Source organism: Rhinoderma darwinii, chromosome 5 (genome assembly GCF_050947455.1).
Source record: "Rhinoderma darwinii isolate aRhiDar2 chromosome 5, aRhiDar2.hap1, whole genome shotgun sequence".
Lineage (NCBI taxonomy): Eukaryota > Metazoa > Chordata > Amphibia > Anura > Rhinodermatidae > Rhinoderma > Rhinoderma darwinii.
In genome coordinates this window covers 163,755,367-163,779,691 of record NC_134691.1, presented here as the reverse complement: position 1 = coordinate 163,779,691, position 24,325 = coordinate 163,755,367, and the positions used below count along the sequence as shown (strand labels likewise).

Sequence of the window (24,325 nt, the reverse complement as noted above, 5' to 3'; positions counted from 1 at the left end):
ACCCCCCAAAAGAGGAGGTGATTGGGATAACCTGATTTTACGCAAAGAAGCACAATGGATCCACAGACTGGAATGCATACATCCAGCAGGTTTAAATGAGCAGACTAATTATACATGTTTTATTTAACACTCCGTATGGACGACCTATCTCCCTTGGGTTGCCCAGGGGGTGGGTGAGTTCATTTTTGCCCAACACATGTAGGTTTGAGATGGCCCTATTTGTCTGCCGTTTTTTAACGGCGATCGTCTCTCGGTCCCCCATGTCATGAGGGATCGTATTTCCTTCCACCCTACATGTGATTAATTACATTTTTAGTTGCTTTGTGAGGTAGCCTACTTGCGGTGTTTAACTGTCCCGCGAGATTTACTTACAATCCATTATCGTGTAGCGCTTACCTTCTCCTATTTTGGCAGTCTGGGCGAATTGTCCCTGACTTCTACTGCGCCTGCGCGTGCGGCTTGATGCGGCCGATGATGACCCCTGGTTGTCAGCTGACGGCGGGGGGTCACATGGGCAGGTGTCACTAATCGTGAGGGTGTGGGGATTGGTCAGTTCATGTTTGCCGCTAGAATACGAGGGGTGGAGTTTAGCGTTTATAGTAACGTAGCGCCTGCAATGAAGTATGCCGTTGACATCAATACGTGCATCTTTGCCGTGACGCACAGCAGAATATCTGCTGTTAAAGGATTCTATCGCTGGTGTGAAGGCCAGAGTTACCATTATACGGACCCCTGAGGATGAGTACCTGAAACGCGTAGGGTCGTTGTTCTGTTTATGGAATGTTTGCATTGGGGATAGTCATATCGTGTTACACCCAGCACTAGGAGACCCGATCTATTCGGACGCCTGTGCTTTATTTTTGGGATTGTACTACTGATGTGCCCTGGATATATGCTGTTTCCAGACATAATATTGTTATAAACACCGAGTTAGATGTATCACAATGACTCAGTGTTTTTTGTTTAATACGTTTTTTAACAATCACGGTGGGGCTTATGTCACAGTGGTGTGTTACCCCTGTTTTTAACTAGTTACTAATTAAAAGGTATTTTTTACTTTATTGTTACTTCAGTGAACTATATAATTTACTCATATTGTGGGAGCACAATTAGATTTCTATCAAACTAGACAGTGAAATTACATTTAATCCATACAGTTAATATTTTCAGTTTATCTAGGTATGGCAGCCTTTGCACTTTCTGAATTAAACACAGATGGGTGGATGAGTGAGGCCAAAAGCGTCTTTTCAGAGTGTGAATTGACGTATACAGTTCAGGGTGCATCTCTCAAATCCACCTTTAAAAATCTTAATAGACTGCACAAAGATTATACTAGAAGTTGGTGGGAGATCCAGAGTCTGGAAAACTATTTAAAGAATAAGATAGTTCCCAGAGGTCTCAGGGTCCCCATTGTCCCAGCATTAAGATTAAAAACCGCTAATATTAAAGAAAGGTGGGAACAGGAGATTACAGGGAGCTCACTTAGGCTGATGCAGATCTTGGTAGAGGAAGAAAAAGTCCAGTTTGACTTTATTAGTGTTGAGCTTAAAAAAGAGATTGAGGCAGCCAAGTCCTTGGTAGATACCCCAGGTTTTGAAAAAAGGGACAAAATCCTCCAACAAACTTTGGAAAGGTTTACTAATCATCTTAAGGAACGAAAACACTTCCAATTCCAGAGAGACCTACAGGAATTTAGGGAGAAAAAAGCGTATGATTTTGTCACTACACAACAACAGCAATATCAACAGACCAATAGGGGGCCGAGGGAATCTGACCCTTCCACATCAGAGAGTGAAACTACAGACTCTGAAAGAGTGGGCCCATTCTTTGGCGGTAGTGGTGGGAAACACAAATTTAGGGGAGGAGCAAGAAGTAGAAACAGAGGCCGTGGGAGAGCCTCTTCTAATAGTGGCAATAATTTTTTAGCCAACAATCCTCCCATTTCCCGCTATATGCTGAGGGGTCAAAAGGATTAGTGAAGGGGAATAACATGGATAGGCTTCAAATCATTAACCTTTCTGAATATAATTTGAGTGCATCAGAGATTACACTATTAGAAAAGGGACTTTCCTTTGTCCCTACAGTTAAATTTGACTCATTTTCGTGGATAAAAGATCTCAATTTATTTGCTCGCAAACTTAAATGGATAAAATTTTTTAAACACCATAATAGAAAAAAATGCATGGAATTAGGCCTAGAGGAGTCTGATATGGAAGGTCTTTCGGCCCTTGAGGGGCTATTAGAGGAATCTGGACGCACTCCAGGTATAGGTCCCTTCACCAACCTTAAAATGAAGAGTAGGAAATTGCCACCTATAGGAGACTTTACCAATGTGGATTTATTTGTGGATATGGTGGGAGATGAGATCAAAAGTCTCAGTCAGGATAGCAGGGGAATGGATAATAATTTGTCTTGGTCTGAACGTTTAGCTCTGACCACTTTAGAGAAAAAAGAGAATATTGTTCTCAAATCATCCGATAAAGGTGGGAACATTGTGGTCATGAGCAGGGATGGCTATAAGAAGATGTGTGAGGACATTTTATTTAACCATGACTGCTATACCATTTTAAAGGATAACCCCACGGCATTATTCAAGAAAGAGCTGCTGAGCATTTTGAGTGATGCAAAGAGCAGATCTTTGATTAGTGCAGGGGAATTTGGGTTTTTATACCCACAATTTCCTGTTATGGCGTGTTTCTATAGCCTGCCCAAAATCCACAAAGGTTATCCTCCTTTACGTGGCAGACCTATTGTTTCAGGCATAAATAATTTAACTCAAAATGTGAGCACGTATGTTGACCAAGTGTTGCGTCCCTTTGTTTTGAGTCTCACATCATATGTGCGTGACACAATGGATGTCCTGAAACAGATTGATGGCATTTCCCTGGAGAAAGATACAATTTTGGCGAGTCTGGATGTCGAGGCGTTGTATTCATCCATACCGCACAAATGTGGCTATAAAGCGGTCGAGTACTATTTGGGATCTAGAGGTACCCAGTTTGTAGCTCATAACCAGTTTGTCATGCAGTTATTACAGTTTGTTCTTGAAAGAAATATATTTATTTTTGAAGACAAAATTTTCCATCAGAAATGTGGTACTGCAATGGGGAGTCCTGCTGCTCCCACCTATGCAAATTTATTTCTTGGCTGGTGGGAGGAGACAATTGTCTTTGGGGACAAATTTGTCAATTGGACTTCATCTGTTGGATTATGGATTAGATATATTGATGACGTGTTGATCCTCTGGAACTCTACAGCGGATGAGTTCCATAATTTTGTAGCAGCCCTCAACAAGAATGATGTAGGACTTAAATTCACATGTGAGATCAGTGAGAAAGAATTGTCTTTTTTAGATTTGAAAATCACAAAAACATCAGATGGCACAATCCACACTAAGGTACATAGGAAAGAAACAGCAACAAATAGTTTCCTGCAATGGAATAGCTGTCATCCCCATTCCCTCAAAAGTGGCATACCAAAAGGCCAATTTATGAGAGTACGTAGGAATTGTAGTTCTATGGGTGATTTTGAGTTCCAGGCCAAGGAGCTCAAAACAAGATTGAAGGACAGAGGTTTCCCCGAGAGGGTTATCAGGAAGGCCTATGAGGGAGCAAGGGATGCTGATAGGCAATGTCTTCTGGTCCCTAAAAAACGGAAAGAAGAACAGGTCACAAGACTCATAGGTACCTATGATTCCAAACAAAATGATATTATGCAGATACTGAATAGGTATTGGCGTATTCTCAGTTCTGATACAGATCTGGTAGATCAAATCACACAGAGGCCGTCTGTCACCTATCGGAGAGGGAAAAATATAAGGGACAGAGTCATGCACAGCTGTTTTGACCCCATTTCACCTAGGGGCACGTGGCTGGACAGACAAATACCAGGCACCTTTAGGTGTGGTAGCTGTAAAGCCTGTGATTTCATTTTTAAAGGTAATAGCTTCACTAGCGTCACCACACAGAAACAATACACCATTCGGGATTATGTCAATTGCAAGACTGCGGGAGTGGTCTACCTAATCACATGTCCATGCCCCCTTAACTATGTGGGAAAAACAGCACGACAATTTCGTCGCCGTATTAGGGAGCATGTTGGAGACATTGTCCATGATAGGGACACCCCAATATCTAAGCATGTGCATGCCAAACACCAAGGCCAGGCAGCATGTTTAAAGTTTCAAGCTATTGAACTTGTTAGACCCCCCAAAAGAGGAGGTGATTGGGATAACCTGATTTTACGCAAAGAAGCACAATGGATCCACAGACTGGAATGCATACATCCAGCAGGTTTAAATGAGCAGACTAATTATACATGTTTTATTTAACACTCCGTATGGACGACCTATCTCCCTTGGGTTGCCCAGGGGGTGGGTGAGTTCATTTTTGCCCAACACATGTAGGTTTGAGATGGCCCTATTTGTCTGCCGTTTTTTAACGGCGATCGTCTCTCGGTCCCCCATGTCATGAGGGATCGTATTTCCTTCCACCCTACATGTGATTAATTACATTTTTAGTTGCTTTGTGAGGTAGCCTACTTGCGGTGTTTAACTGTCCCGCGAGATTTACTTACAATCCATTATCGTGTAGCGCTTACCTTCTCCTATTTTGGCAGTCTGGGCGAATTGTCCCTGACTTCTACTGCGCCTGCGCGTGCGGCTTGATGCGGCCGATGATGACCCCTGGTTGTCAGCTGACGGCGGGGGGTCACATGGGCAGGTGTCACTAATCGTGAGGGTGTGGGGATTGGTCAGTTCATGTTTGCCGCTAGAATACGAGGGGTGGAGTTTAGCGTTTATAGTAACGTAGCGCCTGCAATGAAGTATGCCGTTGACATCAATACGTGCATCTTTGCCGTGACGCACAGCAGAATATCTGCTGTTAAAGGATTCTATCGCTGGTGTGAAGGCCAGAGTTACCATTATACGGACCCCTGAGGATGAGTACCTGAAACGCGTAGGGTCGTTGTTCTGTTTATGGAATGTTTGCATTGGGGATAGTCATATCGTGTTACACCCAGCACTAGGAGACCCGATCTATTCGGACGCCTGTGCTTTATTTTTGGGATTGTACTACTGATGTGCCCTGGATATATGCTGTTTCCAGACATAATATTGTTATAAACACCGAGTTAGATGTATCACAATGACTCAGTGTTTTTTGTTTAATACGTTTTTTAACAATCACGGTGGGGCTTATGTCACAGTGGTGTGTTACCCCTGTTTTTAACTAGTTACTAATTAAAAGGTATTTTTTACTTTATTGTTACTTCAGTGAACTATATAATTTACTCATATTGTGGGAGCACAATTAGATTTCTATCAAACTAGACAGTGAAATTACATTTAATCCATACAGTTAATATTTTCAGTTTATCTAGGTATGGCAGCCTTTGCACTTTCTGAATTAAACACAGATGGGTGGATGAGTGAGGCCAAAAGCGTCTTTTCAGAGTGTGAATTGACGTATACAGTTCAGGGTGCATCTCTCAAATCCACCTTTAAAAATCTTAATAGACTGCACAAAGATTATACTAGAAGTTGGTGGGAGATCCAGAGTCTGGAAAACTATTTAAAGAATAAGATAGTTCCCAGAGGTCTCAGGGTCCCCATTGTCCCAGCATTAAGATTAAAAACCGCTAATATTAAAGAAAGGTGGGAACAGGAGATTACAGGGAGCTCACTTAGGCTGATGCAGATCTTGGTAGAGGAAGAAAAAGTCCAGTTTGACTTTATTAGTGTTGAGCTTAAAAAAGAGATTGAGGCAGCCAAGTCCTTGGTAGATACCCCAGGTTTTGAAAAAAGGGACAAAATCCTCCAACAAACTTTGGAAAGGTTTACTAATCATCTTAAGGAACGAAAACACTTCCAATTCCAGAGAGACCTACAGGAATTTAGGGAGAAAAAAGCGTATGATTTTGTCACTACACAACAACAGCAATATCAACAGACCAATAGGGGGCCGAGGGAATCTGACCCTTCCACATCAGAGAGTGAAACTACAGACTCTGAAAGAGTGGGCCCATTCTTTGGCGGTAGTGGTGGGAAACACAAATTTAGGGGAGGAGCAAGAAGTAGAAACAGAGGCCGTGGGAGAGCCTCTTCTAATAGTGGCAATAATTTTTTAGCCAACAATCCTCCCATTTCCCGCTATATGCTGAGGGGTCAAAAGGATTAGTGAAGGGGAATAACATGGATAGGCTTCAAATCATTAACCTTTCTGAATATAATTTGAGTGCATCAGAGATTACACTATTAGAAAAGGGACTTTCCTTTGTCCCTACAGTTAAATTTGACTCATTTTCGTGGATAAAAGATCTCAATTTATTTGCTCGCAAACTTAAATGGATAAAATTTTTTAAACACCATAATAGAAAAAAATGCATGGAATTAGGCCTAGAGGAGTCTGATATGGAAGGTCTTTCGGCCCTTGAGGGGCTATTAGAGGAATCTGGACGCACTCCAGGTATAGGTCCCTTCACCAACCTTAAAATGAAGAGTAGGAAATTGCCACCTATAGGAGACTTTACCAATGTGGATTTATTTGTGGATATGGTGGGAGATGAGATCAAAAGTCTCAGTCAGGATAGCAGGGGAATGGATAATAATTTGTCTTGGTCTGAACGTTTAGCTCTGACCACTTTAGAGAAAAAAGAGAATATTGTTCTCAAATCATCCGATAAAGGTGGGAACATTGTGGTCATGAGCAGGGATGGCTATAAGAAGATGTGTGAGGACATTTTATTTAACCATGACTGCTATACCATTTTAAAGGATAACCCCACGGCATTATTCAAGAAAGAGCTGCTGAGCATTTTGAGTGATGCAAAGAGCAGATCTTTGATTAGTGCAGGGGAATTTGGGTTTTTATACCCACAATTTCCTGTTATGGCGTGTTTCTATAGCCTGCCCAAAATCCACAAAGGTTATCCTCCTTTACGTGGCAGACCTATTGTTTCAGGCATAAATAATTTAACTCAAAATGTGAGCACGTATGTTGACCAAGTGTTGCGTCCCTTTGTTTTGAGTCTCACATCATATGTGCGTGACACAATGGATGTCCTGAAACAGATTGATGGCATTTCCCTGGAGAAAGATACAATTTTGGCGAGTCTGGATGTCGAGGCGTTGTATTCATCCATACCGCACAAATGTGGCTATAAAGCGGTCGAGTACTATTTGGGATCTAGAGGTACCCAGTTTGTAGCTCATAACCAGTTTGTCATGCAGTTATTACAGTTTGTTCTTGAAAGAAATATATTTATTTTTGAAGACAAAATTTTCCATCAGAAATGTGGTACTGCAATGGGGAGTCCTGCTGCTCCCACCTATGCAAATTTATTTCTTGGCTGGTGGGAGGAGACAATTGTCTTTGGGGACAAATTTGTCAATTGGACTTCATCTGTTGGATTATGGATTAGATATATTGATGACGTGTTGATCCTCTGGAACTCTACAGCGGATGAGTTCCATAATTTTGTAGCAGCCCTCAACAAGAATGATGTAGGACTTAAATTCACATGTGAGATCAGTGAGAAAGAATTGTCTTTTTTAGATTTGAAAATCACAAAAACATCAGATGGCACAATCCACACTAAGGTACATAGGAAAGAAACAGCAACAAATAGTTTCCTGCAATGGAATAGCTGTCATCCCCATTCCCTCAAAAGTGGCATACCAAAAGGCCAATTTATGAGAGTACGTAGGAATTGTAGTTCTATGGGTGATTTTGAGTTCCAGGCCAAGGAGCTCAAAACAAGATTGAAGGACAGAGGTTTCCCCGAGAGGGTTATCAGGAAGGCCTATGAGGGAGCAAGGGATGCTGATAGGCAATGTCTTCTGGTCCCTAAAAAACGGAAAGAAGAACAGGTCACAAGACTCATAGGTACCTATGATTCCAAACAAAATGATATTATGCAGATACTGAATAGGTATTGGCGTATTCTCAGTTCTGATACAGATCTGGTAGATCAAATCACACAGAGGCCGTCTGTCACCTATCGGAGAGGGAAAAATATAAGGGACAGAGTCATGCACAGCTGTTTTGACCCCATTTCACCTAGGGGCACGTGGCTGGACAGACAAATACCAGGCACCTTTAGGTGTGGTAGCTGTAAAGCCTGTGATTTCATTTTTAAAGGTAATAGCTTCACTAGCGTCACCACACAGAAACAATACACCATTCGGGATTATGTCAATTGCAAGACTGCGGGAGTGGTCTACCTAATCACATGTCCATGCCCCCTTAACTATGTGGGAAAAACAGCACGACAATTTCGTCGCCGTATTAGGGAGCATGTTGGAGACATTGTCCATGATAGGGACACCCCAATATCTAAGCATGTGCATGCCAAACACCAAGGCCAGGCAGCATGTTTAAAGTTTCAAGCTATTGAACTTGTTAGACCCCCCAAAAGAGGAGGTGATTGGGATAACCTGATTTTACGCAAAGAAGCACAATGGATCCACAGACTGGAATGCATACATCCAGCAGGTTTAAATGAGCAGACTAATTATACATGTTTTATTTAACACTCCGTATGGACGACCTATCTCCCTTGGGTTGCCCAGGGGGTGGGTGAGTTCATTTTTGCCCAACACATGTAGGTTTGAGATGGCCCTATTTGTCTGCCGTTTTTTAACGGCGATCGTCTCTCGGTCCCCCATGTCATGAGGGATCGTATTTCCTTCCACCCTACATGTGATTAATTACATTTTTAGTTGCTTTGTGAGGTAGCCTACTTGCGGTGTTTAACTGTCCCGCGAGATTTACTTACAATCCATTATCGTGTAGCGCTTACCTTCTCCTATTTTGGCAGTCTGGGCGAATTGTCCCTGACTTCTACTGCGCCTGCGCGTGCGGCTTGATGCGGCCGATGATGACCCCTGGTTGTCAGCTGACGGCGGGGGGTCACATGGGCAGGTGTCACTAATCGTGAGGGTGTGGGGATTGGTCAGTTCATGTTTGCCGCTAGAATACGAGGGGTGGAGTTTAGCGTTTATAGTAACGTAGCGCCTGCAATGAAGTATGCCGTTGACATCAATACGTGCATCTTTGCCGTGACGCACAGCAGAATATCTGCTGTTAAAGGATTCTATCGCTGGTGTGAAGGCCAGAGTTACCATTATACGGACCCCTGAGGATGAGTACCTGAAACGCGTAGGGTCGTTGTTCTGTTTATGGAATGTTTGCATTGGGGATAGTCATATCGTGTTACACCCAGCACTAGGAGACCCGATCTATTCGGACGCCTGTGCTTTATTTTTGGGATTGTACTACTGATGTGCCCTGGATATATGCTGTTTCCAGACATAATATTGTTATAAACACCGAGTTAGATGTATCACAATGACTCAGTGTTTTTTGTTTAATACGTTTTTTAACAATCACGGTGGGGCTTATGTCACAGTGGTGTGTTACCCCTGTTTTTAACTAGTTACTAATTAAAAGGTATTTTTTACTTTATTGTTACTTCAGTGAACTACATTCGAGTGGCACCCAATAGTCTTCATGGACCCATGTGAATAGGGTCTGTGAAAAATGATCCGAGTCACCGATCCTAGGAAAGATAGGACATGTTCTATCTTTCCTCGGATCACTGACGGGACTCGGCCGGGGCACACGGTCGTGTGCATGAGGCATAATGGTCCTCAAGGCCAAATTTGGCCTCGTTCTTAAGGGGTTAAATAAAGACCAATTATTTGATTTTTATATGGGGAGCCACACCAACTGTCCAGTCAGCGGACTGGGCAATCACTTTAAAGACTATTTGCAACAATTTTTTATTTGCATCTTTAACTTTATTACAATATATCTGCAGCAACTTTGCTAGTCCTGATTTTAAATGTTTTACCTAGTGTAATAGATCTTCTATGTTGACCTTTGTGAAACAGTCATGTACTCCTCTCCTTCTTGTTTCTAACGTGTTCTTGGGTACTGTAGAGGCATCTGTGGTGAGAGCAGGGTAATGTTATTCACATATAAAAGATGCTGTATTTCTTCACAGACACCACAGCCTTGTTAGTACTAGAGTATTGAGACAAAAGAGGGTAGCGAGAGTAGCTTCACAGGGAATGCCAATTGAGCTCTGAATATGCAGTTCCACAAACATGTTTGTCCAGGTAATGATACACCTATATTGTAATGCCTCTTGATTTTACAGGGTGTAATGACTTTGTGTATATAGTTTGTTAATAGCCAGGGTGTTGTAACCTAATAGTGTTTTCTGTTTCTTTTACAGCTGTACAGGTGTTGGATTACAAGAGCTTGTTCCTGGCACTAACATTTCTGATGTGATATGTGATCGTCACATTTACCTACAAGATCGTACGTGTCTGATTTCTAAAGAGCACATTTACATATTCTAATGTAATAAAGCAATAGTAAAGACGTGTTTTCCCAGAATAGATATTATGACATTTGACAAATGATCCCCACGTAATTGTCAAATTTTCGGAAATCTGGGTCCCCAACTGTTGATGCAAACTATTGGATTCATGAGCTCATTTTCACTGGGAATGTGGCCAGCATCTCAGACGTTTCTTTAAATGAACTCTCATTTATAACAGCCGGGGATTAAGACCCCATTGCTTTGGAGGTCAGTAGACAACCTAATGGTCAGCACCATCCTCTGATTGGCATATCCTAAATATCTATGCTGGGAACAAATTAATCTCTCAAAGACAACCCCTTTTCAAATAGGAGTCAGCCCGGCAATCAGCTGATGGCCATGACTACATCTTCTTTGATTGCGTTTGGAATCCTAGTCTCTAACAACAGCTGTCAATCTGGCTCATAGAGGTCGGTCCCATGAAGTCTATATACCTTAATAGGGAATATATATAAGTCTATATACCTTAATAGGGAATATTTTGATACTTGTTATTAAATCACGCCCATTAATATTGGTGCTCTGTGGAAAGATCTGTAGTAGCGTATATAGAAATCCACAGCATTTAAAATGTTGTGATGAACAAATTTCCTTTTACTGTATTTCACAAAACCAAATTCGTAAATGAATAAAGGCTTCAAAGATTTCAGTTTTCTTCACAAAGTACACATAATGTTTTGGTCTGTCCCAGACCTTTTTTAAGTGATCTTGGGAGGATGAAGACATTTGTGGAGATGGAATATTGCAAACGCCGCTGCTGTATAAGCATATTGACAGGGGTTTTCATTGTGAGACAACCGTTTTGAGTTAGATGGCACTGTCATTGCATTCCCTACTTCAATGACAGGTGTTGTATATAACCAGTTTATTGTTACACATTCACAAGTAACCGCACCTCTGCCAGTAAATGTAACCAGGGTTTATATGCACCTCTAATGGTTTACAGTATTTGGCCAGAAAATTTAAGTCTAAAGTGGTTTTATGGGTTCATCAAACCAAGTCTGATTTAGAAAATATGTATTACTTAAAGTAACTAACAAATATTACACTCTAAGGGTATGTTCACACGGCAGCGTCCGTAACGGCCGAAATTACGGGGCTGTTTCCAGGAGAAAACAGCCCCGTCATTTCAGCCGTAACGGCATGTGCAGGCGCTTGAACGCCGCGTCCATTACGGACGTAACTGGAGCTGGTTTTCCATGGAGTCCATGGAAAACGGCTCCATTTACGTCTGAAGAAGTGACATGACACTTCTTTGGCGCGGACGTCTTATTTACGCGCCGTCTTTTGACAGCGACGCGTAAATATACGCCTCGTGTGAACAGACAAACGTCAGCCCATTGCTTTCAATGGACAGATGTTTGTCAACGCTATCGAGGCGCATTTTCGGACGTAATTCGAGGCGTAAAACGCCCGAATTACGTCCGTAAATAAGCCGTGTGAACATACCCTAAAAATGCAATTCCTCATTCATTTCTACCCCAGGTTTAAGCTTAAGGGTATGTTCACATGGCCTATTTTCGGACGTTTTTCGGGCCAAAAATGGCCGAAAAATTGGAAACAGAACACCTACAAACATCTGCCCATTGATTTCAATGGGAAAACGGCGTTCTGTTCCGACGGAGCGTTTTTCGCTGCGTTTTTTTACCCATAAAAAAACGGCCGAAAAAAAAGAAGCGCAGGACACTTCTTGGGACGTTTTTGGAGCCGTTTTCCATAGACTATTGAAAAAAGCTCCAAAAACGGCCGTAAAAAACGCCGCAAAAATCGTGAGTGCCACAAAAAACTTCTGAAAATCAGGAGCTGTTTTCCCTTGAAAACAGCTCCGTATTTTCAGACGTTTTTGAGTTTGTGTGTGAACATACCCTTATTAGTCTCTGTTCACACTAGTCTCATGGCAAACGGTAATATTGGAGTCATGATGGTCTTAGAAGATCCATTGTGCAACGGATTTTATCAGATACTATTGAATCCCATTTATTTGTAATGGATAATAGTAAATAATAGTAAAGCAGACTATAGTATTCTGGTCTTCGAAAAGCATATGACATTTGATGGAAAGGTACTTAGGCTCTGTTCACACCTGTTCTTCAATTTCTCTTATTCTGTTATGTCAGAGGAAAGAAACAATAAGAAAAACAGAAGCACTGTCTCTGTCGCATGACAGAAGCCAAGGGTGCCATTGACTTTAAGGCTGAGTTCACACGTTGCGGATTTGTCGCAGATTTTGTTGCGGTTTTGACGCAGATCTCACCCTTTTGCATTGCAAAGTGTAAAATCTGTGCTGATAATCTGCGTCAAATCCGCGATGTGTGAACTCAGCCTAATAGGTTCCGTCAGGTTTCCATAATTTTGCTGGACAAAATAGTGCTGCATGCTGCGCTATTTTGTCTAGCAAATATGACCGAACCTACGACAAGGCTTTTACCGCAGCTTCCGAAACAGATGTGAACAGAACCTTATTTGTTAAATATTTATGCAAAAGTTTCGTTTGATTTTGTATTGTTTATATTTTGATGTTGCCTTTAATAATTTTTCTAATGTACCGTTTTTTTTGTTTTCTTTATGCAGTGAGAAAGGTGGTAATCCTAATTATTTTCCCTATTGTGGCATCAGGGATTGTGATATGCATCATCTATGTTGTGTGCTATAGGAAGAAATTCAGTGGACTAATAGGTACTACTACTCTAAGTATCAATTACATGTGGACTTGTAAAAAGAATGGGAGATCTGCTGATTTGAGTATACTAAATGTTCATTTGACACTAAGTATATTCTATCCTAAATGCGGCAGCATGATGTAGTGACCGGTTTGATGATCATAATCAGCTAGGTTAAAGTGCTACCATGTTTTAGAGGAAACCGCTTTAACACTGGGTCACACCCAGTGTTATGTGCCGTGCTTGTGAAGAAGTGTCTGCTGGCCATCTCCCGCATGGTTTTCTCTCGCCAGGTTCGCTATGATGGACAGGTCTCTCGTCTCTCCCTATACACAAATGTTGATTACAATAATTAAGTTGCCATCCAGGTACCTGCATAATAGTACCACTATAATGCCCTTATTAGGAGTGCCATCGGGGTGGCCCATAAATAGTATCATCAGGGTGCCCTCATTAACAGTAACATCCATATTTCCTCATAACAGTGACAACCACATATACCCCCAATAACAGTGGCAGCCAAAGGCCCCAATAAAAGTGACATCCACATTGCCCAAGTAAAAACAATTCCTTGAGCCCAGCGTTGGACAGGGATGACTCTGCCAAGCTATAAATCACACGTGCACATCCATGTTTAATTGCATCATAATCTTTTTTGTTATGATTACACACACGACATATCATCAATAAGGCCTAAATAGACCCTGGTGGCAAGTAATTTGCTCCAAATTCACCTCCACATGGTGTTGTCTTCTACTGGACATTATTGTCAGAGCCCGGGCCCCCCAGAGCATCATCTGGTATTTTGGTGAGCCAATCGAACCCTGTTTGAGCCTTAAGGCATGAGGGGAGGAAGACTTCGGCAGGCTGCAGTGGCAGCATCAGAGCAGTGTGAGCTGGACGTCACTCAGGGATGCCACTTAGTGGATCCTCTCCACCCTCCTGAAGCCCCAGCATGCTGTGTATTGGTTCAATGCTGAGGACTGAAAAGTCTGCAGCATGTAAGTAAAAAGCACCCAAGTCCCTGATCTATGAGCCACCCGTCCACAATCTAACGGTAGATCGTTAGCAGCAGGTTGCTGACCTGGTCTTTAAATAGACGTTTCTTTAGGTAAGAACAGGACGACGTTTCTTCAATATGAAAAATTGGTTAATTCGATTGTTGTTAAATCCCGCCAACAAATATCTCGTTCCTATGGGCAGCTTCAGAAGACAAATTACTTGACTCTATCATACTATCATTTTCTGTATGGAATATATAGTCTGTTTACTAGCCCCTATTGGGCGATACAATTCTTGGATAGGTGCTTGTAATTTTAAATAGGGTGGAATTATAGCGTTTTGCTTGCCTTCATATTAAGTTGTGTTTTAGGGCCTGTTCACATCTGCGTCGGTCAGAGGAGCAGAACACCGAAAATACCGGAATAACTTAAATGAGTTCCGTCAGATTCCCGTCATTTTACAGGTTCATACACTGAATTATTGAGCTTGTGATTAAACTGTATTTTTTTATTTTATTTATTTTTTTAGCACAAGTCCAGGATTGGGTACAGCAAAGTTGTAACCCATTACAAGGATCTCAGGTACGATATAGTGCGTATATGCAGTTAGTATAACATTTAGGCGCATGCCAGAAATGCTATAAATTGTAACGAATATACTAGTTTTCATTGTTTATAGTGAGTAGAGAACTTCATTAAGTTGACTATTACTGTTCAATATACACCTGGTTCAGCTACAACCACCACAAGAAAACCCAGAAAAATCACGTAAATGAATCTCAAATTATTATGTTTGCATTGTCCCATCACTTGCAATTATGCGACTATGTAGCTGGACAGACATGTTGATATGTCTCACCTATATCTCTGAGAGAAGGGAAGCATTGCATAATCACAAGGATGTACAGTATATCCATATCAAGTACTTCTGGTTGTCAGTATGACGATGACTGACCATACACATCTGATCCTCAGCCATATCTGTACACCATTTTTTCCTAGCTTTACACAATATTCCTATTCATAATAAAGCTGACTCAAATGAAATAAAACACCTGAATACATGTTCTTCTGCTCAAGTGATTCCTGTGTACAATTTTTATATTTTAGAAAAAATCGTTCAGCGATCAGATTAAGAGTGAGTCAAAGGTTCCCATAAACATAATACATTCATCTTCGGAGGAAAGCAATCCGCTAAAAGAATCAGAATTTTACCAGGGCAGAATGATTCCAATAGAAGATGAATACGTGGACCATAGGTCACCTGAACCAGAGAATGGGAGTATGATTGTAGGCATGGACTCAACCTCGGATCTTGAAATTGGCTCTCTAGGAACATTCCCTGGCTTTTCAGACACCAGTTCAGATAGACTGCTGCCTCCTTCACAAGAAGAAAGTGTCAGCATTCCTCCGTATTCCCACCATCCTTGTGGTCAGTCTGCCAAGGAAGTTCAAGAACACTCTGCCAGAGATGCTTTGGACAACGTGTGTGAACATTGTGCTTCTCCACACACGTTTCATGTATTTTCAAAGACAGCATATCCTACACCTGAGAGAAATGATGGAGAGGAGTCATGTTCTTGCTTCACGGACAGGCTGTATTCAAGAAGTGAGAGTAGTGCCAGCAGCAGCCCTTCTACAGACGTACCACCACCTCAACCAGGTGAGATACAGTGAAAAATAACATCATGTCAGTGTATGTATCTCAGGCTGGGTTTCTATTTGCATTGGAGGCTCCATTCAGTGCCTCCATTGCAAATTCCTTAAGATTTGACGGGAAGAATAGCACGGCATGCGGATTCCCATCAAAACTTCAGCAGCAAATTACAAAACAATTCTAGTGAATGGAGTTCTCCGAACCCCGTTCACACATATCATAAAAAAAAATCTGTGAACATCTTAGGGCATGATGCAGATTTTTGCAGTACGCAGATTTGTTATGGATTTTTGCTGCGGATTTCACCCTTTGCAATGCAAAAGGAAAAAATCACTTCAGAAAGTTTGCCAGATGACAAACAAATTATGCCGCGTCTGAAGCTTCCCCTTAGCTCTCATGCACATAGACTTGCGTGGTGAGTTCATATGCATCAGCCAAACGGAAGTCCTGATGAACAGCCACTCACACACCTACCATCCATGAGGGGGTGCTTAGTATTAACATTGCACACAGATAAGACTTGTATTAGGGTGCCAGTCACACGGTTATGTCTCATACACCATGCTGGCTAGCAGCCTATTAGTCACACCCATACTATTAGATCAGGCGGGCTGCCTAGCACCCTCTAAGTGCACTACACTAAGTACTGACACACCATTCTCCCCCAACATCACAAGGCCAGACTGCATCATGCAGAAATGATAAACATGAGGTATTAGTTGATGTTTTTGACAAAATACACAAGTTTGAATCCTGCGTCAAGGGTCCTCATTGTCTTGTGAGTCACTATGTTTAAGGCCTCATTTACACGAACGTAATATACGCGCGTGCGACGCGCGTGCTTTGCACGCATGTCGTACGCACCTATATTAGTCAATGGGGCAGTTTAGACGATGCGTGAATTGCGCTCAGCGTGTGTGCGCAGAAAAAAACTCACGACATGTTCTATAATCGTGCGTTTTTCGCGCACTCACGCACCCATTGAAGTCAATGGGTGCGTGAAAACCACGCATGCCGCACGGAAGCACTTCCGTGCGAACTGCGTGATTCGCGCAAGAGCTGTCAAACTCCTGAATGTAAACAGAAAAGCACCACGTGCTTTTCTGTTTACAAACATCCAAACGGAGTGTCAAATTCGAGATGAGCGCACCGAACTTCACCGGGTTCGGCCAAACTCGTTTTGACCGAAACCGGTAAAAAATGTTCGGGTACGCGACGTCAGGAGACAGTCACTGTCCACGGTGCTGAAAGCGTTAAACTGGTTCAGCACCATGGACAGTGACTTCCGCTCCGAAAATCCATGAACCTGTAAAAAAAAAAAGACGTTCTGACTTACCGATAACTCCGGTCCGACCTCCCGGGATGACAGTTAAGTCCAAGTGACAGCTGCAGCCAATCACAGGCCAAGCACAGGCTGCAGCCAATCACAGGCTGCAGCGGTCTCATGGACTGCGGCGTCATCCTGGGAGGTGGGGCCGGATGACAAGAGTGGGACGCGTCACCAAGGCAACGGCCGGGAGCCCGGACTGGGGGAAGCAGGAAGTTCTTGGTAAGTATGAAAGTCTTTTTTTATTCACAGGTTGGTGTATATTGTGTTCGGCATTCACTGTCGAGGGTGCTGAAAGAGTTACTGCCGATCAGTTAGCTCTTTCAGCACCTTGGACAGTGACGGGCGTCGACTAGCCTCATCTCTATGATGGCGGCTGCGCGAAAATCACGCAGCCGCGCATCATACACGGATGACACACGGAGCTGCCAAGTGCCTTTTGAGCGCGCAAAACGCAGCGTTTTTTGCGCGCGCAAAACGCACACGCTCGTGTAAATCAGGCCTAAATCAAATGCAAATCACAGGAAAAGGCTATACCTACTGATAGAAGCACAAGATAAAACACCAGTAAGGCCACTTTAACATGGTATTATTTAGGTCAGTATTTTGCATCAGTATTTGGAAGCCAAAACCTGGAGCAGGTCCACGACACTGAAGAGGTGCAAATCTTTCCATTACACTTTTTTACTTCGAAGGTTCCACTCCTAGTTTTGACTTACAAATACTGATGCAAAATGCTGACCAAAATACTGCCGTGTGAAAGAGGCCTTTGCTTGTGTTTCCACCAAACATTCTTTTGCGTTTTTTCCTCATTTTTATTGCAGTTTTGTTGCGGTTTTTATGTGCTTAATTTCTGTGAATAACGTGTGTGTTTTATCGCGGTTTTGCAATGCAGTTTACGTTTATGTTGCTTTAAAAGCGAAAGCAAATTTAAACCATTATTGGTCTCAATCCGCTGATGTTGGTGAAACATGTTGGGGAGGCCTAAATTAGTTTTTTAGATGGCCGTTCCACCAGAAGATACAGTATACGTCTATGCTGATAGCACTGCAGGCCTTCAGCATTACAATTGTCAGTTCATTGAACAAGCCGACACAAGTTTCTTGAGCCGCACTTTGGCTTGTTACAATGCAGTGCTTATTTAGATTCACATCAGCCAAGGTAGATATTATTTATACCAGTACTGATACCACATGCTGGTCTGGGTTTTTAAACTGTTCTGTTTTGCATAAGGTTAAAATAATAATAATAATAAAATTAACATTTTATGGGTAGGGAGTAGGGTATGTGTTACCATATGGGCAAATCACCCACCTGTGGGCATTTTTTAAATTTGTGCTTGTACTGGTGAAGCACATTGAGACCCTGTGCTTCACCTGTTTAGTGCAGGTTTTTTTGGGCTGTACTTGCAACGCGAGAACCAGGCCTAAGTATGGTCTTTTTCAGTGATTTTTTTAAGAATGCTGGAAATGATCCAGTCTCAAATGAGAAATAAGCCCAAATTTGTCAGGAAAGAGATAAAGCTTCTGAACCAATAAATTGGTTTTGTCTGACTCTACTAATTGTTATTTTCTCGACACAGGAAATGTGACTGGGAATCATAACACAACAGTTATTTCAAGTGCTCCAGTAATGAACATTAAAACAGATCTTGTTGTAGTGTACTACAATTCAAGCTCCCAAGACGCACACACAACCCCAGAAAATGAGGACACCATGAGGCGGCCAATGCAAGAGGAAAGCCAGAGCCATTGTGACAGCTTTGTGGCCAACACTCAGCCTTCCAGATACACAGATATTCCCTGTTCTTCAGTGTCAGATACGGACAGCAAAATAAGTGCAGATCAGCTCAGGAGCCCGGAAAGTCTGGACATGTGTAGTCAGGAACAACCCTATATCTTTTTCTCCCAAAATACAAACTTTTTACCTGTGCAAGAGGAAGGAAAGCCAGAATTTTATCTTTGAGAAATCATGTTAATTATTCCATTTGAAATCAGCACCCACGAAACTGTGAAATATTCTGCAAGTCCCCGGCTAAGGCCTCATTCACATCTGCGTTGGAGGCTCCATTAAGGGCTTCCGTTGCAGATCTGGCCGAGATCACCGGAGACAATAGCGTAGCATGCTACGCTATTGTGTCTGGTAAAATCATGGACACCCCGACGGAAAGCCAGGAAGTCAATGTGTTCCGTCGGTAGTGCAACGGGAACCATCACTTCCATTATTCCCTTGTTCTGATCCTCTAAAAAAGTAGAACAATGGGATGACACAACGCAGATGTGAGCATAGCTCAATGTTTATCAGCAGCATAGAAGAAGGCGGAGAGCTATCTTTTTGAACGAGTAGAGGTCAAGTGGGACAAGAGTATTTAAAAATTCTGAAACCTTCTGCTACTCTAAACGTGTGACGTCTGTTGTCTGGTGCTCATTTTCCAACACGTCATGTATTTATTTATCTACGCTATGACTTTGACCTTGGAAGGGGAATTTGTATCAGTTTTATCAATCTTCATTTTTTTTTGTGTGCAAATTGAGATATATTTTGGCATGGTTATTTAGCTCCTTGGTAAGTAAATGTATTCACATTAACCCTTTCATGATCAGGATCTTTTAGGCCTTGATGACCAAGGTGTAATCTTAGAATGTGGCATTCCAAAAGGTAGGGGTGTGTGTATGTAAATAGATTGATCTATTTTATATCTTTTTACATTTCTTAGGCTGGGTTTACACCATGATTGTGGGCTGTATCGGAAGTATACATTTGTATAATAAAAATAAGTATACAAACATATACTGTGATATGCCAATAGGTATCTAATGGCCATATGTATACTAAATGGCATACATTTGACAGGTTAACATCGAAATATTTATTTAATGTTTTGCATAAAATAATATAGGATGCTATAGGTATATGCCTAGCAGAAAAATAAAAAATATGCCTTAATTGTTTTCCACTAACAAGGTGTGAACCCTGCCTGAGGCCCTGTGCACACAGCCATATTACATCTCCGTGCATAAGCCGTTTTATATATATATATACATATATATATACATATATATATAATGACAGTGATAATCAGATCCTATCCTATTAGATGAGAAAAGCCTTTCCTACAGTTTGCATTGGGAAAGGCTTTTCTGATCTCACAGGATGGGATCCGATCATGTCATTGGCTCTACATATACAGCTCGGGCATGGGGCTTTATATTTTTTCTGTTACTATTATCGGTGGGGCTTGCTTTCTTGTACATTATATATATATATATTTTATTTATTTTTTACACCACTGGAAAGATAGTAGGAGACACTTGGTCACTGTATATTACTTGTATACTATATATACTTAGGCTCTTTTGTCACCCACAATGATGTCATCGTTTCCATAGCACCCACCAAAGTGCAGAAGCAGTGCTTTACATGGAAGCCAGCACTGTGCTGGGATTGAGCAGTGATTGGGTTATTTTCAGTTTTATTAACCTCACCAGAAGCCTGGCCTGCAGACACTGTGTCGCCCTCATGACAATACTTCCTCTTCTGATTTCTGGAAGTTCACTGTTATCATACAGCCGTTGTGTAGGTCCAAATCATCATCCAGATCAATGCCCACACATGTACAGACATATCTGCCACCATTTCAGGCCACTTATATGGATGTGAATGGTTATTTGAATCCACACAGTGGCCTTATAACAAGGTTGAACAAAGCCAGGGGAGTACATGCTTTAGGCCTGTAGCTTATAACCAGCCTCTGGACATATTATGTGTGTGTATGAGGTTCTACGGTAAACATTCACTGTAGCAGCAATAGCCACAGTGTTCACATTAAGGGGGGATTCACACGAGCGTGTATTCGGTCCGTGCGGGCCGCGTGGTTTTCACGCGGCACGCATGGACCAATACAAGTCTATGGGGCAGTACAGACAGTCCGTGCTTTTTGCGCAGCGTTTGTCTGCTGCGCAAAAAGCGCGACAGGTTCAATAACTCTGCGTATTTCGCGCATCACGCACCCATTGAAGTCAATGGGTGCGTGAAAATCACGCGCACCACACGGAAGCACTTCCGTGGGACGAGCGTGATTCGCGCAACAGCAGTGAAAAGGATGAATGAAAACCGAAAAGCACCACGTGCTTTTCTGTTTCCGAACATCCAAACGGAGTGTCTTTGCGATGAGCGAAGCCGGACAAGCGTACCGAACTTCACCGGGTTCGGCCAAACTCGTTTTGGCCGATCCCGGAAAAAAAATTATCGGTACGCGACGTCGGGAGAGATTCACTGTGCATGGTGCTGAAAGAGTTAAACTGTTTCAGCACCATGGACAGTGACTTGCGATCCCAAAATACATGAACCTGTAAAAAAAACCGAAGTTCTAACTTACCGATTACTCATGTCTCCTTCCTGCAGTCCGACCTCCCGGGATGACACTTCAGTTCAAGTGACAGCTCCAGCCAATCACAGGCCAAGCACAGGCTGCAGCCAATCACAGGCTGCAGCGGTCACTTGGACTGCCGCGTCATCCAGGGAGGTGGGGCCCGATGTCAAGAGAGGCGCGTCACCAAGGACGCGTCACCAAGGACGCGTCACCAAGGCAACGGCCGGGAAGTTCTCGGTAAGTAGGAACTTTATCTTTTTTTTTTACAGGTTTTTCGCTGTTGTGTTCGGCATTCACTGTCGAGGGTGCTGAAAGAGTTAGCTCTTTCAGCACCTTGGACAGTGACGGGCGTCGACAAGCCTCATCTCTATGATGCCGGCTGCGCGAAAATCACGCAGCCGCGCATCAGACACGCATGACACACGCAGCTGTCAAATGGTTTTTGCGCTCGCAAAACGCCGCGTTGTTTGCGCGCGCAAAAACGCAACGCTCGTGTGAATCTCCCCTAACAGAGGAGGCCAACATTACTTATGTTCCATTACTGCTCTACAACAGGAAGTTAGCTACATATGAGCGTACAATCAGCATCCACATACAACGTAACTCACTCAGGTGTCAACAGGAGGCAGTATTCCCTATTCCCTGCAGTACAAGTCGCTTCTGCATGTGCAGCGGTGACTGGACCATAGGGGGCAGGGCATGGCAGACTAGTTTTGACTAGACTGTTCAGATCCAGTGTTCTTACCTTCGTCACTTTGAGGGGTTCTTCTGGATAATTTTTTTATTTAACCCTCTTGTTCATAAAGAATAAGAGACATTTTCAATTGCATATCTTCTATGTATACAAAGTGGAGGTAAACTATTTACATGCCTAATCATTTTTCAGGAGAAAACTGTACAATTTGCAAGCCTGATAATCATTGTTATCCTACAGGTTTCAATCAATCTAAATAATGTAGTGCTTAGTGTTTTCATTTCATTGCGTAAGCTGGGGCTACACCGACTGGGACTCTTGAGTCAAAATCATATCAAAGTTATGCATGCAGCTCTGGTGCAGCTTTTTCACAAGTTTCTTTTCTGTCAAAATAATTTTCTATGCTTACAAAGGACCTGTCAATTTCTCTGACATCTAAAACCAGCTGAATAGCTTACTAGCCACTGCAGCACTGGTTTTCTTTTGCTTATAGCCGCCCGCATTGCCCTGCAGTTGGTCCCATTGGTGTTCGTGACTTGTACAAGTAGACTATCGAGTCCCCAGCACTCAGTATCAATCTCAGTCATAGACACTGAGCGCTGGTGATCACTCACTTGACAGTCTACTCAGACAGGTCACGGAAACTAACGGGACCGATTGCAGGGGAATGCGGGAGGCTAGAAAGAAAAGAAAACCAGCACTACACAGCGCTGCAGCGGCTAGTAAGCTACCCATCTGGTTTTAGATGTCAAAGGACGTGACAGGTCTTTAATTGTTGATCTGTGCTGTGTGTCTGTTGCATCCATCTCCCATCGAAATGAATGAGAATCACGTTGCACCAAAGTTGCAGTAAGCAGTCACAAAAATGATGCAACTTTATTCTTATAGGGGAACTAACCCTATGTAGTACCAGTTTACAACCACTTTTCACTGTATAATTCCACTTAAAAAAGCAGACCAAGTCATAGTCACCTTGTAGATACAGTGCTGTGAAAAATTTGTCACATTTAAAGTGTAGTTAAACGTTCGACAAACTTCTGACATGTCATAGTGACATATCAGAAGTTTGGATTGGTGGGGGTCCGAGCACGGAGACCACCACCAATCGCTAGAACGAAGCAGCTGAAGCGCTCGTGTGAGCGTTCAGCTTCTCCGTTTTTGTATGGCTTTAAAACATCTGATCGGTGGGGGTGCCGGGGGTGTCTGACCCCGACCAATCAGATATTGGAGGCCTATCCTCACTAGGCCATACATTTTTTGATACTGGAAGACCCCTTTAATCCCCCTGCCCAAAATGACTCTTTTATGGAAAGTAGACCCCCCCATGTATTAATTTAACGACATATCGAAGATTTAAAAATCTGCAGTGTAAAATGTCTGCAGCATGTGCATGAGATTTATAAAATCTCAACTACTTGCCTTGTACTGTAATCCACTGCAGACTTTAGCTGCGCAAATCCGCATGCAAAATCTGCAGCGAATCCGCCACATGTAAGATCACCCTAACGCTGGGGCTAGATGGTGACTTTGGTCGTGACATAGCAAGCTTTGGCTGTGTGACCTATGTCCCATAGCCAACATTGCAAGTAATGACAGTCAATGTTGTCGACCTGCAAGTAACTGTGATACGACAGTTTCGATTTCTTGCAACTGTCATGTCGAAGACACTTGCGCATCAAGACACAATCACATTGACTTTTATTACTTGCAATGTAAGCTACAGGACATAGCAAACTCTAGAAATAATAGTAATCTTTATTTGTATGACACAAAAAAACTGCATTTAGTTAGATATGTAAAGATATAATTAAACGCTGATTTTGTGTGTCATGCAAATAAAGATTATTATTATTCTCTATCTATCCCATATATAGTGTCGTTTTAGTCTGGGGTTACAGGTCGCATGGCCAAAATCGCTTTGTCCTGTAGCCTACGTTGCAAGTAAATTTACAGCGACTTGATCGCTGTGACCGGAGCCCATATTGAGCGGTCTCCAGGGTGAAAGTTCCATGATACATTTGTCTCTAGACTGCTGTATCTAGACTGCTGTATTACAGGGCTCCTTACAGTGGGTGCGCAAGCGCTGATGGGAGGGGTAACATGATCGTTGTGACAGGTTGTCACAACGATCACATGAACGGAGACCACGCTGCTTGGTCTCCGGGTAAAGCTCTGTGATCTCTGCTGTCTAGAGGCAACAAAACTGAAGGCCCCTGGAATCA

At 42.5% G+C, this 24,325-nt stretch overlaps 1 protein-coding gene across 1 annotated transcript in view; it reads left to right on the top strand.

Moving 5' to 3' along the window:
• Positions 1 to 22,588, top strand: part of TNFRSF11A (TNF receptor superfamily member 11a) — a 125,363-nt gene extending 102,775 nt beyond the window's left edge. Inside the window, exons 6-10 of the mRNA XM_075826722.1 lie at positions 10,243 to 10,328; positions 12,964 to 13,068; positions 14,583 to 14,635; positions 15,164 to 15,716; positions 18,620 to 22,588. Coding sequence (XP_075682837.1) covers positions 10,243 to 10,328; positions 12,964 to 13,068; positions 14,583 to 14,635; positions 15,164 to 15,716; positions 18,620 to 19,002 — 1,180 coding nt within the window. The 3' untranslated portion in view covers positions 19,003 to 22,588. The remainder of the gene's footprint in view (positions 1 to 10,242; positions 10,329 to 12,963; positions 13,069 to 14,582; positions 14,636 to 15,163; positions 15,717 to 18,619) is intronic.
• The last annotated feature ends 1,737 nt before the right edge of the window (positions 22,589 to 24,325 follow it).